General features: G+C 44.1%; 1 protein-coding gene across 2 annotated transcripts in view; it reads right to left on the bottom strand.

Moving 5' to 3' along the window:
* LOC111254267 (transcription factor Sp9-like) overlaps positions 1-18,040 on the bottom strand; it is a 128,730-nt gene that overhangs the window by 51,573 nt on the left and 59,117 nt on the right. For both annotated transcript variants that reach the window (XM_022814914.2, XM_086974805.1), the window contains exon 2: positions 5,532-5,612. In XM_022814914.2, coding sequence (XP_022670649.1) covers positions 5,532-5,573 — 42 coding nt within the window. In that variant the 5' untranslated portion in view covers positions 5,574-5,612. The remainder of the gene's footprint in view (positions 1-5,531; positions 5,613-18,040) is intronic.

Below are 18,040 nucleotides of genomic sequence, written 5' to 3'. Positions count from 1 at the left end.
TACATCTCTTTGCGCAACTCAGCGCACTCTCACAAGAGGTAGCACGTTCACACTGATCTAAGCTGGATCAGATTTCTGAGCAGAGCTGGTGTCTGACATCGAATCTGTTTGCAAAAGGCGAATTGGCACCATAAATCGAAAACTACCACAATTGCACAATGAGCAGAAGCGTCAAATAGAATAGAAGCAACTTACCCCAGACAAACTGTCTGGGCCGGTGCATCTAGCAGGGTCGAGTCGTGTTGACGACGCCAAACTTCGAGAAGAGCCATGGGATGACTTCAAGCATACTGATAGCTTTAGCGGAAATATTTAGAATTTCCGATAAAGTTGTTTTACAGTTATCTCAGTTCTTGGCTGTGTTCGAAGAGCATATCTGGTAATTTACACTGGGTTCCATAATTGGCCACGCGAGACATTATGATCCTTATGTTAAGATGATCATGTCTTCTGCACTTACGCTTTCGAAATGTTTTTTACTTGTCAGCTATGAACTTATCGAAGTCAGTCATATAACGAAAATGTTATGACTACCTGTTGTGTTAGGCAATAAATAGGTCTAGCTACACTGAGCACACATTTACCAACTATTTATTACAACTCAAAATGCCGTCCACCGCGATGTTGCCCTTTATCGGTATGTCCTATTATACAGAGCTTTCACTCCTACATTAACCTTACACTAATCCTTCAAAAGTTGTCAACCCAAAATAGGTGCATACGGGATCAGCCCTATGTCTTTCGTATATTGTCGCTGCTCTGCCCACACGACAGCCCCCCGCCCACATACAAGTCACGCTTGTCGGCATTCGCATTCATTTTCTATCATCATTTTGATTCTTATCGGTGGTCCTACTTCGCTCGATTACTGTTGTTGTTGTTGCTGTCAGGACGCGGCTGGTGGTTCGATGCCGTGAAGCAGGAGTCGACAGGAGCTTCGAAGATGAAAGCACTTCCGATAGTAGCCTACTCAAACGCTATGGCTGATTTAATGAATGTAAATAGAGTTAAATGGTAAAAACGAGACTAGTTAATATAGTGGGCAACGAGAGCAAGAAAAATATCGAGGAAGGTGACACAAACGCAGTGTCGGTAAAAATAAGATCAGAAAATCAGCCGTAGATGACTGTCCTATTTTTTAATGTCCTATTTAAACGAGTATTTGATGGGCTGTTGCCGATGTCTTGCTGCGCTCGGATCTCGGATCATTATGTCCAAAATAGGAAGAAGTGCTGATTATGATTGGAGACGGATGGTGATCGTTTCGAATGAAGACGACGATTGCAAGTGGTGACCGATCGAAAACCAAACGTGAGGTACGGCCCAGTGGATAGCCGTGGCAAAAGTCATACGGACGCGCAGCTCACAACGGAAAAGCTCAATGAAAAATCCCGACGTGTCATAGTAGTAAGAGTATGTGCAATGGCAAGAAGATCGATCCGTAAAGCTTTACCTATGTACGCATTTACCTACTAATATGAACAAGCAATTAAACCACTAACCGGTAGACATATCCAACCTAAACAGGTACAGATGGCGTAGACCGAACCATAATGTGGCATCGTTGCCTCCCCCTTTCACTGTTCCGCCATTTCAAGTGAAGCATGGACTATATATGGGAATTTACAATTGTGCCACACCGTTTTGCACCTCGCCAACGATCAATACGCGTTCTATTCGGCACTATTTTCTGTGAGGGGTTGCTTTCGGCGGAACTCCGTTGTTGTGTGTCTAGGCATAACTTCCCTCCGACAGGCGAAAAGTTCAAAATCCAATGATCATCACATGGAAATGAAGAGTTGTTCACGGACAAGATGTATTAATGAGACTAATACACGCTAAAGGTCGTCATGTGGCGAAGGAAAGTAAGGACGGCGCTTAATATGCAGTCAACTCAACACAAATAGACACGCACACATACTACATGCTGGCCATGAACGAGTGAAGCGTCCCCCACACAGACGGCAAGACACACAGTTTCATATGGTACAATAAAACCGCATGTTCTGCTTGGCGTCTTCATTTCAATCTACGATTTCATCCTTTTCAATTGCAGCCTTACTGCGCGTTTCTACGGAGGCCATACCTAACATCTAATGGGTTGTCATAGGTCCTTTGTTCTTCTTGCCAGGAAGTTAGCATTGCGTCTACCGATAGGATCGAGCAAGAAGCAAAACTGGGCAGAGGCCTCGGAACATTGACTCTGAGAGACTGACCATCGACTGATCATTCATTGGCAAGGTAAAGCGAGCAGAAACACAAAGCTATTAAACAAACACTGAGATCAAACGAGAATGAGAGATCGAAAGTTTCAGCCCGCTATAGATGCTAGCTAAGAGTCGCATCAGATATAGTAAAATAATGTAACAGAGAGTAACTCTCCCGCAAAAAGCTCAGCTCGCGTTGTGCGTTCTGGCGGCCGACTTGAATTGTTGTAACATTACAGCGCTGCGCATCGGTCGTTTTCGCCGCTGTCGTCGTCGAAGCGCCCGCTAATCGCGATGCTACCAACGGCGGCAGTAGAAGCAACCGTACCCACGGCGCAGGCCGGGACGTTTACGAGGATGGCGTCGCGTGAGGGTGAACAAACTATGGTATGATCTAGCGATATAAGAAGGGCATGGGGGCAAAAATATACGGCAAGATTAGTTAGGAAACAAAACGGTACAAAGAAACAGCGGGCAAATTTGAAACGCCCATTTGGAAGTTGGGTGGATCACCCGAGACGAATGATTCAGAGGGAGCGAAAACTGATGGACGTTAGCGGAAGTAAAGGCAACAGAAGAGAAAATTTATTTGTTTTCTACTCTACGGTTGAGTTCTGGTCGAGGCATCGCATCGGAGTTGCCAGTCAGTAAACACTGGGTTTGAAACGCCAGTGCTCCAAGCCCACTGGTTATGTCGGATTTAAATGGGTACGTGCTTATAATATTGTTGCTGCTACTACTCTTTATGTTTTTACGAATGGATGCAATTCGGGTTCTCATTTCGGGTACGTGTGTGTGTTTGTGCATGGTTAAAAGTCAAAAAATTAATGCAATTACCCAGTTAAGCGCAGCAGCCCAGATAGTTATCAGACGGAGCGACCAAGAAACGAAAAGTTCAAAAACACTAAAGCGAAAGCAAAGTAATACTTTAGTCCGCGAACGAAGTCGTGCTAAATTGTGGCAAACGCTGGTCAAAACATCTGATAGAGAATGACAGCAATACGATAAGAAGGGTGTTTACATTATGAAGTTTAATTAAGGGAAATAAGCACGGTGAAGATCGCGATTGCATAGGGTCCAGTGTAAACGCGCATATTGCTTGTTCTTTCCCGCTCAATTTTATAATAACGAAGCTTCAGGACGTGTACGCTTACTGAAAACTTCCGCTGCTTTTAACATTTTTCCCTATTACAAACAAAACCTAAGTCAACATTACAAGTGTTTAAATTAAAACGAGCCTAAATGTAAGCAAAATAGCTATTGTTACCGAAAAAGACATTATACTAAAAATTCTCTCTATGCATAGCCCATAATATATCAATATCGAGGATCTTAGACATAATTCAACAAGTAGTAGAAGTGTACATAAATAAAATGGATTACTGTTTCTATTCATATTAATTGCATAATGTTTTTATGTAACTGGCAGAATTTGAATCAGGTCTTAAATAGATACTGCAATCTTATTTATCTCTCTAGTCCTGCTGGACTTTCGACCTCCGTGACATCCCAGTAGGCAACGAATCGGCATGCTACGTTCGAATCCGAACGTAGACACTTAATTTTGTGTTTTCTTTTGAAGCTCCTGTAATGTCTAACGGGTTAGCTATTGAAGCTAAAAGAAAAGAAAAAGAAAAAGATCTTGCTAAAGCTTGTTCCCATCTGTCTGCCTCTCGGACCTAAAACGAAAGGTAATAGGACTAGGTGAATACTTTCGCGTGTCGCTAGAGACACACCCTGAGGAGATCTGCGCGATCTTTTCTCCAGAGCGTAATGTCCGTTATTTTTTTGTTAATTTAATTTAATTGCTCATAAGATGGTGGCAATAACTTTTTTCTCATTATTCATCTCTGAAATCAAGGCCACACCGGGATGGTGTTTATAGACACTGGGGTGGTTATCAGTATCGTCCGCGCATGTTGCATGATAAACTGCAACTAAAACTACTTTATGAAAAAAATGCTTAAGTAAGTTATAGTTTTAACGAACAGACTATTCGTACAGTTAACTCTTTATCTCTATATAAATAAAATGCCACATGTTTAATAGCAAAATAAGCACCGCATGAAGCTTACGAGTGGAGTTCTAGTTAGCCTTAATATGTTGTGCGATACCAGATATGATTTGAGCCATTCGAACCGATAGCCGTAAATCTAGCTCCATTTTTCCTTCCTGATTGGCCACAATTGGCGATAGTTTTACTACGCTTCAACCTCCGCTTTATTTTCGTTTCAGTCAGAAAAACAGATGGACTAAAAATGTAGCCATAAAAAAAAAGCAAAAAAAAAACAAAAAAAAAGAATCATCGGCTTAACGAGACACATGAACTTCGCTCACCCACACATCGGACATCATCCCACAATGTACGTACGTACGTACGTACGTACGTACGTGACTTCGACGACGATTCCGCTGAACCAGAAGAAGCCGACCGGCGCTTCTGTAGGAGGTGCAGAAATGGCGCAAAAACTTTTGGGATTATTGGCGCTGTCCCCAGCATTGCTCACTGACTTCAGCCCTCAATATGCAGCGTTAAGTGTGCTCTAGTCAAAGAAGTGTTGCAGTGAAAGGTGCAGGTACATATGTCGGGACCTCGCTGCCATGCTTCACTTCTTTGATTTGTTGTTACTTTTGGAAATGACAGTAGTGCGGGGCATCGAAAAGTCCGTCTTGCTATGATTATTTGGAGACGAGCACATCGTAAGCTTCGTCTAGCCATAACGTTTGACCATCCGGACGGGGCTGGTGGGTGTGGCTGTTTGGCTGCTGGCCCCGAGATCGTGCTAAGTGTTAAGCTTGACTTGGCCGATGTACAGTGTAAATGATTCACTTAATCAGACCTGCGTGTTTATGTATGAGGCGCTAAACAAATTATCCATACTGAACAGTGGTCGTACTATTTCTCCTAAATGTGAATAGAAATAGCGTGATAGCAGGCATGGATGGCGTACGTTTTTGTTTTCTTTTTTTTTCGTCTATTTCGTAGTGATAGAGGCACCATACGACTCGAATTCATTCAAAGAATTAAGCTCTCCCATTTATTTAAATATGGTCCCTCGATGGTGCTCGCTCTAAAACATAAGCTTAATTTGACCTATTCCGGTGCTGTCTTATGTTCGTACTGCTGTTTTTAACGGCTCCTCTGTCCTTTCAACTAAAGGTTACATTACAGTTCTTGAAAATGTTCCTTTATCAATGAGTATTTTCAACAGTTCGTCAATGTCGACTGATTCCACATGCGCCGATACTTGACACGCCCGTTAGTTCGAGAAACACACACACACACACACACATATTTACTTATATCTCGGCTATGTGTTTTACCTGTTTGAAGTCGAAGTCAATAGGCTTGATTTCGGCCTCCATCACGTCGTTGAGAGTAGCGGCGTGCCACGTACCTTCCAACTAAAAGACGAGAACGAACGGAGAGACATGATATTAGCTGGAATATGCGCATTTGCTCATGCAATTGCAGCCCAGATTCGGATCCTTCGATAATCAGCCTGATCAAAATCAGAAGAAGAAAATGTTCCATAATATAAACAAAATTCTAAATTATTCGTCATTAAAAAACAGCTATGCAATCAAATTTAAATCGAACTACAATTGTGAATACATAAAAAGAGTCACGACAGCAAAACCCAATCCGTTTCACCCCCTCGATCGGCCAAATTCGCCGTCAGTGATGCACAGTCTCTGAACGTTTCTAACAGATCCGTCGCGCCTGTAAATAACGGTATCCCCCTTCTCGGTATCGAGTCCTCGAAGTCCTTCGATGCCTTGGTGAGGTGCAAATACCTGCAACTGATACACTAGCTCTACACAGTCTTTTCCGAAGTTTCACACGCCCAGACACCTCGTCATGCTCGCAAAAAGCGCAGATTATTTCAGTTCTTTTAGTGTAGGGATTGGGCAAATTATGCGTGTCAATACCTTGACAGCAGTATCACCTTTTAAGGCTGCGGCGGCGGAATTCAGTTAGCTCAGGTGAGCGAAACATAATTTTCGCTCGCACTCTTCTCATCGCCTCCTCCTCTGTATCTATTAAAACCTTGTTCCTCCGCTAAACAGTCGCAAAGCTCTACAATGAACTTCCAGTTGTAACTTTGTTACCCCCTCATATTTCGCGAGGACTCCACCTTGTGCCTTACCACATGCGCTTATTATCGTTAGACGTCGCGCAATGCCACATGAGTGGCCTAACAACAATTACCAACTAACGTGGCAAGTTGCGCCATCTTACTATAACTCCGCATATAAATATGTGTGCGCATACACTGGCAAACAACCCCATGGAGCAGACGCTTTTTTCTTGCTCGATCTATAGTCATCGACATTATGCAATATTCTGCTTTTGGGGAAGGCCAGTTGTTACATGGTTTCGAACCTATTCAGGACCACACACCAACAGAGATCATGCGAAAACTTGTCGCTTACACCGCAAAAGCTATCGACAACAGCGGCAAACATAAAAACACGGCGATTGTGAGCGTAGCAGCAGCGATAAGTCAGCTACAGCGGAACCCAAACAAAACCCGAACAACCCCTACAACAGAGTGTGAATAGACAGAGGTGTGTGAGGTGAGCCCACCATCAGTCAATGCGGTGAAGTCGGCGGCGTCGGCTGTGTCACAGTAAACGCCAGTAGGCAAGCAAAGAAGAGCGCGGCTGAACCCTACGTCGCCAGAGATGAACACAATTGATGCCGCTCGTGCACACATCGACGGACGCTCACTTCACTGCAGATGACAACAGGCGCAGCGAATCTTCTAGCAGCCGAGCGTTACGCTCTTGACGAGATCGTCCCCCTTTTCGTCCTCCGCCTGCACCGATCTTCTTCGCCGATTAACGTTGCATGTTGCGCAATAGGCTCAATCAATCGAGACGCCCTCAAGGGCAAGTACCGTATCGAATTGCTGCCAGGATAGAGCTGACTCGTATCGAAAGAAGCAATGTCCGTCCTCTTTTCAATGGAACGTGATGGTTTTGGCTGAGTAACGAATTTGCTATGCCTGTGTGACTTTGTTGGCTTCGATTCTCTGGTTGACTAGTTCGCTAATAGTCTGTCAACGACACCACATATAAGCAGGATAATGCCATCAACGTTCGCTCCCCCCTTTCTTCCTCGAACGAATCGGGATCATCTTATTGTCATTTTATGCGTGTAAGTAAACGAACGTCTCTGACCGGTGCCAAAAACACTCGCATATCTTTTAACGTAGGACGCAGTGGATCGGCCAAGAACTGGTTAAAACAATAATGCTAACAAGCAAAGGGTGCCGATCCTCGCTACCCTTTCTGCCTCAGCTCAACAACAAGCCTTCAAAGACGTCAAATGAACCCAGAACCCAAGCTCATAACATACGAGTCGAAATCATTTGCCAAGTGAATCCAATATTTGCCGCAGGCGTCACTGTCATCTGTGCTTTTCTATCTGAAACTGACTACTCCATCCTCTCTGGAGACGACATCCCTCTGAGGCCACTACACGACCATAGGGTCAACTGCCCTCTTCCTTCCTCCGTCCCAGTCGGAACATTTTTTTCTAGTAACAACAACGTTGATAATACTGCATACTTGAAACTACAGTGTTTTTCGAACGAAGGCCAACAGTGCCTCAGGTTGGCCGGCATCGCATAGTGACGATGACATCTTGAAGGAGGAAGACAGTTTGTGAATTATCAGACAGCGTAAATAGACTCGCTTTTGGCGAAGTCTTGCAATTAAATTTCGGATTTGGTTGTTCTTTGTCAGTAACCTATTTATGACAATATATAAAATAACAAATTCCGGAAAAATTAATTTCTTCAGAACCTGATGCAGATCCGAAAGACAGAAGCTCTCCTTGCAGTGGAGAAATTCAATTTTAGTACCTATTCAGTTTCAGTTCAATTAGTGCTTTGCCTTTTCCTGCATGCACGAGGAATTCTACGGGGAGGGAACGATGGCATGAATTGGCCGGATTTAGCTCCTAGACCGTCTGGGAGATCACTTATTTTTCGGCAAAACCGCTATTGGTTTTTTTTCTTGCAATTTCCCAGGAACGGCGATACGCTTAGGAGAGCGGGTCTACAAGGTACTATGAAATAGCAGGAAAAGCTCTAGATTTACTGACACGTTTGTCGCACAATTAATTCGTTTCGGATAAAACCATTTTGTTTACGTAAAGTTATCAAATGGACAGATATGTTTATTATAGTCAGTGGTATATTTTGCTGAGGGTGTAAAAAAGAGCTTTTCATTCGTGGTAACACTGTGGACTATTCGTACGGTACAGCCAAAGAGATCATGTGGAAGATTCAGTTTAAGTCAGGAGAAAAGGCTTCGACACCCGACTTCGTCCCTACACGAGCAGGTGAGTACCAGCGACAAGCCGCGGCTGACGGCGCGTAAACGAGCATGGACACGCACCTAAACAACGACATCCCACCATACCACGTCACTGTGAAGAAACAGTTCTTCCCCTGACCAACAGCGTTCCTAGGCCAGACATCGGAGACAGTTTTATAGTAAGCGCACTTTTTCTCTATCGGCCTCGAAGTGCTCGAACCGTTGCGTTCGACCGCAGCTCGGTTCAAATATGGTTCGCTAGAGACACGACGGAATCCAGCCCGCTGAATACACCTGTTGTAATAACATTAATTATCTTAGGCACGACAATTAATAAACAGACTAATCAAAGTTCTTCCGTGACAATGAGTGACGCGATTTCGAAACAAGGGTTAAAAAACGGGTAAACCCAAAAGCGTTACTCGGGGGAACTTGAAACGATTCAACAGCAAAGACCGCCACTTTAGCGCCAGACGGTTAGAATAGCTTTTTTTGCCAGCAAAACCCTTTGTTATATTCTGAGAGTGAATGAACCTTCTTTTCACCGGATTTCTGTTAAAATGAACATTATACACAACGAGAAACGCTTACTCTTCTTGACCATTCATTGTTTTATTCCTGATCTGTTTTAACAGTTCCAATGAAGCTCATTTCACCACTTGACTCATTTCCCATTCTTCATAGCAGTTCTTCACTTGATTAGTCTGGCTAGCGTGATCTATTCGTTCTTCTCCAAATCCCCGTCCACGGGGGTGCAGCAATACTAACTATGACGACTTGCAGCTAGAAGCTGGTTAGACGAAAAATTCGTTCGTCAGTGCCTTGCCATTTTTTTTTTTGTGCGTACACTCATTTGACAACGACACTATTGTTCTATACGATTATATTATGTCCAGCAGACAAGCGGCGGTTGCTAGAGATTCATTGAAACGTTATTCTACATAAGCGATTTTGTTCCTTTATTATATCTATAGCAGCCGCCGCCACCGCCGCCGCCGCGCCTGTGGCCGCTATAGCAGGTATCTGAGGCAGTTCCCGCGCCAATCATCGACGATGGCGTTCGCTATTTTCCGTCTGAACTATTTCTGTTTTGCGCATTTTATCGATCTGACCAAACGTCCGACCACCGAATCGTTGAGCGGCGCGTGCGCCAACGGTCGCATCATTCCGCTGGACGAGCAGTCGCCATCGACGGACAAGCAGCCCGGTAAAATCGTCATCCTTTGTTGCCTGATCCTCGATGGCTGGTGGTCCCTTTTGACCAAGTCAGAGTCATGACGGCAGTGACGGTTTCGGATTCGACTTAGCACGACACTCGGTTCCTACATACATACATACATACATACATACATACATACATACATACATGCATAAAATTACCGACGACTGAATTCATCCCGTGCGACCTGTTGATGCCGCGGCGATCCAACTCGTCGGCTGGGTCTGCTGGTTATTCAAACTCAAACCCACGCATTAACACAGAAGACATACGTAATATTCCTGTGTGAGATGGAAGAGATAGTAATAACGTTTACCGGTATGGTGATGCCATTGAAGAGCGAAGTGCCTTTGCTACCGCTTTTGATAGCTGGTGGTCATGGCCATGATCGTGTTGATGACGAAGATGATTCTGCTGACGATGAAGCGTCGTTATTTGTAATTCTTACGGTTTTTGTTCTTAGTTTGCTTTGCCAGAGCGGCCGCAACCTTCCGTCAGACTATGACAACACAACGTTCGCCAATGAGCATTTTCTTCCTCGATCGAAGGATCTATCGAAGTAGAGGCGAAACTAGCGTGTGTGTTCTGTGTTTTATTATCTTCTCTAAATGTTTTCTTCTATATTTCAGACATTCGAAGAACGCTTCCAATAAAAACGTTTAATTGTAAAGCAGGCAAAGATTGATTTCCTATAGCGATTTGATCATTATTGCTGAAACGAAGACTGCTAGGGGTAAATAAACTTTGTAATAAAGAACTTCCTTTGTATGACGAGTATTTACTTTGCATCTAGAATTGAATACAGCACGGGTCGTTCCGGCTCTCTCGATGCTTTATGAAATCGCTTTACCGTTTACGTTGGATAACGCATTGTACGCATCTTGTCTATTCGAACGGCGAAAACTCATATTATTAAATCACCGTTTGACAGTAATAGCAATATTGGCTATGGCTTTATTTAGAAAAGAAAAACGCACATGTCACACCAGATACCCTGTGTTATACTTTTCATAAAAGAAGAGAAAAAAATGTATGGGACCAAAGAGGGATCGTGTAGCGGGATCGTCACGTTTAAATCATTTATTATTTTGGGCCAATAAACAACGTTTGGCAATATCTATATAACAGCAAGTAAAAGTTTTTGATTCTGCATATAGTTGACTAGAGGTCCTTAAGCGATGCCTGGCGTTTACGGTTCTTTACCTTTAGCGTCACTACTTCACGAGGTGAGAGTCTTTCTCGTGGAAAATAAACAAAGGATGTTGTTGCGTCGGATCGTGACCACGTTTACTTGCGTGCAAACGTATAAAAACGTTTTTGTCAAAAACACACACAGTTCAAGAAGTTAACTCAGCACCCACCCCTGAGACTGACGAAGGTTTAGGAAAAAAAAAAGGTCCAGTGTTAGTTTACAGAATTTGGCTTACTTATCTCCGCAATACCGAAAAGAATATATCTGCAAAGGAACGTATCGGTCATGAGGTCAACGAAACGCATTTCATGACTCGTCGTCTAGCTGAGTATACAGAGATTTCAAAATCGGAAGCCGTAAGTTAGTCTTGGCCGAAATGTGGCGTACGTAAGACCATCCCCTAATAATAGCAGCAGAAAATGTTCTTTAGCATTAACTACGGCCGACGGATAGCATGTGACCTTTCGTATACTGCCGCTTCATGACTGTTGCTTACAAAACGTCTAACAGACACGTATACAGTTCTAGAATGAATTATTTCAGGTATTAGGGTTATTATTTTGTCATTTAAACCCTGAGTAGTACTTAAAAACTAAATCAGTCTATGTAAATATCATGAGGCTGCTCGAGCTAGCTCAAATAAGCGTATTATTTACAAAAACCTATCGCTGAATGGAATCGATCGAAATAGTCCGCCGGCAGCCTGGACAACTCTGTTTTAACATCCATCATCAGCAGAGTCGCGATAAGGTATCCATCAGTGTGAAATCAACAGAGGACGCCGTACCGGACCGTCATCGCATATAGACGGAGTACATGACTTAAGTTATGCGCTAGACTGCTAGATTTATAGGTGACGCGAATAATTATTACGTCACTTACGGGTTTGGCTACCTGTTTGCATTTTTGTTCCTTATCAACTTCATTTGTGCAATGAAAACTCGGGTCGCGTTCATCGGCTCGGCTGCAGATTGTCTCCCATCGCCGTCGTGAATGTCGGCTCAGATGACGAGGCCTGTCTGCAATAGTAGTTCATGACAAAACTTCCACTTATGCCTATGCCATTTCAAACATCGCCCACTGGATGAGTCCTACCGTATGATCTGATCGCGACAGACGCTGCTCCTTCAAACCGCGCTCAAATTGGCTAAACGTTTGTAAGTGGTTATATAAGTTGTACCAATATGGTCGCAGTTCGTGTTCACAGCGCCACAAACGTGTGAGTTCGACAATTGAATTTCCTATTCAGCTCACCAGTTCGGCGTAAACGGGTCATACAATATATATCATGGTAATAACGCGTCGATCTAGACGGGTAAGCAGGCAGCGACAGTGCGGAGCCTCGAGCTGGGCTTATCGTGATCGCGTCAATGCGTCCTATGCAATCTCTTACTGTCCTAAGTATTGTAGACATGGTCAACCGTGTTGAAGGTCTATAGCTGATCCACTCGAAGATTTCACTAGATAATCTAGCAGGTTATAATTCTATGCTATAGACTCTGTCTCTCTCCTCCCTGCCTCTGTTCCTCTTTCTTTTTGTTGTACTCGTTTTTTAGATTTGAGAGGTCTAGCTAATCACTTTCTGTTAACTTGCCGCTTCAGTCATTGCATTCCATAACAGTGGGAACCGTCAATAGCCCATGGTGCCCAGTGGTCGGTGGTCAGCGTTTCACGGGGCGAACGGACGGGCCCAACACATGTCGAACGCCCCAAGTGGTGATCGCTACAAATGGCGGCCTGTTTGAGTGTTCTCTGTCGATTCAACGATACGCTCCCACATAATACTAGGTGTATCCTGGGATCATCGTTCTGGCGATCATTTCAACAATAATAACTTAACGGCAGAACGAACCTGGGCAACCCATTAGGTCGAGTAACAGTGGCGCCACATCGTCAGCGGAAATCTGTATACGTTTCGTCCAATCCGAAGACGGCAACCTGTCGCTAGATCTGAATGCCGTTGTGTGAAGTTATGAGGTTCGCGAAAAGCTGCCTGGTCATGCCTTACATCGCATCACTTCGGATTGTAGAGCATAAACAAAGGGCATGCCTCTATTCGTTTTCTGTTCGTAGCCGCCACGCATATCTATTCATGTTTGTGTTCGTCTGTTTTTGCGTGTGTATGTGTTTGTGTGTGTCTATATGTGTACGGTGCTTTTGTGACGTTGTTTAATTTCGGTGGTTCGTTGAGGCATTTTCAAAAAATCTATTGTATTTGAATTCTTTGTACATGGAACAGTGCCACAAATGCGGACCACAGCAGAACCCACCTTCATATATATATAATATTTTTGTTTAGTTGTACATTTGCGCAAGAGCAACTCTATCGTCAGCACAGCGGCGACTGTTGTCACGACAAGTTGGAACTCAATAAAGGTCCACAGTAAAGATGGCCGTGGCGGGGGGGGGGGTATGGACGACGCAGCAATTCTGTGTTGCGCATGATTGTCAATAGCGTGAAATTATATAGTGGCTACATCCAAGAGCAGCGGCGACGGCAAAATAAGCTACGAATTGGTCGTTGTGCCCTCGGCTATCGTGGTCGCCCCTGCCGCCAACATCGCAGAAAGGATGACAACTGTTCCGCGAGCGCCAGCTCCACGGCTATTGACAGCGCCAGTCAATGGCTAGCACAATTACGACGCGGCAAAACTCCTATCGTACTACTACTAGCTCTGATACACGAGTCCGCCAGCGTAGCCTGGACGCGCTCACGTATATATGCAAACGCTCGGACACAACCGCGAACCTTGCGGAGCCTTGATAACCTTGGCTATCTGTGATATTTTAATATTTTACGGTGCTGCCATTATTGTGGTACACGTCCTTAACAGTAGGTTCACTCGATTTTTCTTATAATCTTATGGTTCTTAATTTTTGGTTATGCACTGATGACCTGAGTCAGTGGAGGCACTTTGACGCGATCGTACCAACGTGGGCGTCAGAAGGACATAGCAGATTTGTCGTTGTTGCTGTTGTTGTTGTTCTAATGCTTATGACTTCGTTTCGGGACCGATATAAGGAGGCAGACTCTGAGAGTTTGGTTTCCAATGAGTCGATAGAGGCTGGGTCAGGCGGGCGCTGGCTAGACCCCTACAACCGCTCAGATACAATTTTTGTTCGACAATTGTAGCCATTGGCGAGCTAGTTAGTCCTGTTCTTGTTCCTGCCTATCTTCCATTTTTATTCACAACGACGTTACAAATAGAATACAGCATGTTCGTCACTCTTGCACCGACTAACAGGCACACGTGGGTCCTGCACACATGCAATTATGACGCTTTGTATACGCACGAGAAAAGTAAGAAGGAACGTGGTTGCGTGGAATGTATCGGGTATTGGTGTAAGTGTGCATTTATATAAACACAACATTCAATGTATCAATATACACCTCTATCGACCCATAAACATGACCTAAGTGCGGGTCGGCGCCTTTTCACGCCTTCGGCAGAGGCCCGCCCTTTGCCTGTAAGTCCTTCTTGGGTTTAAGCATCGTCAATACATCGAAGCAAAAGGGGTGGACAAAGAGAGAACGAATTCCAAGACGAAGCACAAAGAGGCAGCGAGCCGGCATAAGCCTTGCTTTCACAACAGTAATTAAAGGAGTGGTTATAGCTATTAAAAGAAAATGACAAAAAACATTCGAGGTCGTATTGATGATGGCGATACGCTAAACGACGATAAATCACTATTACATCAGAGTGACAAATTTTCCTCGAGCAGGCCATTTTGATTGGTATTGCGCAATTGATCCTTAACCTGATGTTTGCTGGAATCCAAAAACGTTTCGACGCCTAGCGTATTTTGACGAGTTTCTTTGTTATTATCGGTGCATTGTTTCGTAAAGTTACTGATTTGCTATACACGTAGAGATACTACTCCGTAGGGCGAGAACAGGTTACAAATGAGAGCGGACCGTTAGGGCCGGTTTGGGTTTGCGATGATTTTTTATAGAACTAGCAAACAGCGTTTGTAAGCATAACTGAATGCGTACTACAATGAAACATATCATTTTCGTACGATATATATATATATATATATATATATATAGGCGTATTAAATATGGCTGAAGAACTCTAGCGCCGAAATTATTTCTACGAGGTCAAGCGTATACATGCAATCGTGGATAATATCAATATTACCATCTATGTTTTGTAGCCCAGTTTCGAAGTACAGCTCCAACCGATCGAACTATAACATGGAAATGAATATACCACTTTGAAAGCCTTGCGCGTAGCGTCCTACAATAAACGTCATAGTTAACGACGTTGCTACAGAGATTTTAGAATGAGAACCAGCAAAGGCAGTGATAGCTTGCCATTGTGGTTGTTGGACGTTTGTGTGTGTGTGTGTGTTTTCACATTCGACCCTCCCATGTCGAGTTTCCGTTCGAGCCGAACGTTGAATTTCTCAATAGCGCGCCTACCTGCCGACTTCGCGTAATTGTCACCATCGTTTTTGTTGCTGTTGTTGTTACTGCCGATGGCTCCGTTGTGGAGAAAGCAGCAAACGCCATTGCAGTGCGTCATTTTTCTCTCGATCAACGCACCCTCTCGCGGCGATATTAGTTTGCTCGTAATGACGTAAACATAGATAGCAATATTCTCTGTCCTGTGCTGCCGTCTACGGCCATATATGCTTCATGTGAAAAGAACGACGGTCACATAGGCGGCCCATAAACATACCATGCGAGTTGTTGAAGGTTTTGGACAACCATAAATCTTAGATTGGTTCTACAATTCGTATTGTCTGCCGATGTACGTTTGGGTCATGTGTTGTGGGGCGTTGCGTCTGTCGATAAAACACCTGATACCTAAGATACTTTACTAGAACATATGGTACTACTGGCTACTTCGATTGGCCTAACTACGGCCTAGGACTGTAAAGGACCAGCGTTCTGTTTTTCCATCAAGTGCTTCGTACGTTGTCATGCGGAGAATCTAGCACACTTTGCTTAATTGAAATATTCAAGCAAACAACGGCTGTGGAAAAGCAGCAATCTGGTAACGTAACCACGATATATTGTAGTCCATAGCAGATCTGTTGACCTGTTTAATATATCCTTGTTTCCCTCGTACATCGTTATTATTACTGTATTAAATCAGAATCGAAAAAAGTAAACATGTGTCGATAGGTGAATCAGTAACGGTTTTTGAAATCCTCTATGATATACCTACGATAATTCCCGTAAAACAGAATCTAGGACGGAGTCGTTTGCAGACGCACATTTGTGAGTTTAAATTACTTATTTTATAGCGGTGTACTGCATTGTTCAGCCCCGCCTACCTACGAAATTTCTTCTAATGACACTTATCACCCAGTAATTACAAGCTAACCCGAATGTACATCCATATCTGCTCAGCGCGTCTTCCCCATGACGATAACGTTGAATGGGTGGAACCGGTTGTTTTCTCTTTTTTTTTGTTATTATCCTTCTGAACTTCTTGTGTCCGTCACCTTTCTGTAGGTATCTGTTGTAGCCAACAAGCTGAATCATGATCTCAGCTACCCGCTGGACCGGTCTGCCATGGAATGTCACCGTGATAATTGTGCGTGTTATTTTTTATGCGGTGTTTTTATGTACCCGCAGCTGCTGCTACTGCTACGACTGAGCGTAAGATGAATTTTTTATCAATTTCCTGCCTTTGCACGCATCCTCAATCTTGCCTCCGCGTTTCTCGTCTTCTTCGCGAAACACCTCGGAACCAGCCCCACGAATAGCGGCACAGTGGCAATCCGATTCGGTGCTCGAGCGCAGCTGCAGAACAGACAACGCAGTACTTACGCATCTCGAGAAATAGGAAGAATCTCCGAGATAAACAGAAAGATCCTCACGGTTTCCTTTTTCCGAAGACACGTCCTACACGCGAAAGATTCATAGAATTCAAGAGCGTTATTACACAGCTTAAGCCCTTTACGACGTTGTTACTTTAGCGTTGAATCCTTCTTGCCTCTCAGTTTTGTTTTGTATCCTAGTGACAGAATTTCAGAACGAGAGCGGGAAGACAGAAGGCACCAGCGCAGACGAAGCCAAATCCGTCGTTACGTACATCTCCCTGTCGCTTTTTGCCCTGCCTCCTGCGAGATCAAAAGGCGTACAACTGCGCCACAGTAGCAGCAGTGGACGAAGCCCAACAAATGATTCGATGGCCAGAAATGAGACAGGCAGTAGCAACTCTTTGCGAAGACTGAAGATCCCGAACGCTTTGACTGGTCCAATCCTTATTTGACTGCCACTGCCGCTCCGATAAGCAATGCTATTCTATTTTTTTTCACTACGACCAAGACGGTTACTCAGACAACAATGGATAAGCAATTGACAGGGTGAGCAGCAACCTGATATTATTCCGCCCTGATGGATTTGCATACAGATAGGCTTATCCAGATTGGCTCCCCGAGTTCACCACGCGTGGGTGCAATGCAGTGAGTACGCTGCACGGAATTGGAACAGGAACCGTTGTAAAGTATACTAGTGCCCCCTGTATACAACGCGAGGAGGTGGCTGTTTCGTGCCGAACGGAAGAGCGTTACCATATCAACGCCTCCGACCGAGTGCTACCGAGCCGCGGACGAAGTCGATGGACAACAAATGCAACCATATATAATATTTATTAGCAGCAAATTGTAACTGAGTGTGACCACGGCAACAACACGGAACACCTAACCAATACGCAATTCTACAATAGACAAACACTCTGTGGATGTCGTTATCAACGAAAGCCGATAGAAATCATGGGGCTGCTGGATTGGTGTTCCTACGCGACCGGAGTAGACAAAATTCAGTCCTGCGACTAGATTGTTAGACCGCAATTCTCAAATGTATGAATCAATATTTTTCATCTATATACTACCATGCGGTGTAAAACTGATAATCATTCGTAAACGTATACAAAACAATAGGTCTCAGCTGCAATTTGTATTCTATGTTATAAATTTCCTCTCATTACCAGCCAAACTGTCTACGCTCATTGATGCCTGTGTCCTGACAGTTACCTATTCGTGTCTGTGATCCGTTGTCACCTTACGTTTTTCAGGCAGCCTGAAAGCCATCTCTTGATCATGCATGTTACGTCTCACGCGTTCAAACAGAAG

The sequence above is a fragment of the Varroa destructor genome, unplaced genomic scaffold (assembly GCF_002443255.2).
Source record: "Varroa destructor unplaced genomic scaffold, Vdes_3.0 BEIS01000007.1, whole genome shotgun sequence".
NCBI classification, from domain to species: domain Eukaryota; kingdom Metazoa; phylum Arthropoda; class Arachnida; order Mesostigmata; family Varroidae; genus Varroa; species Varroa destructor.
This window is presented reverse-complemented; position numbering and strand designations above follow the sequence as displayed.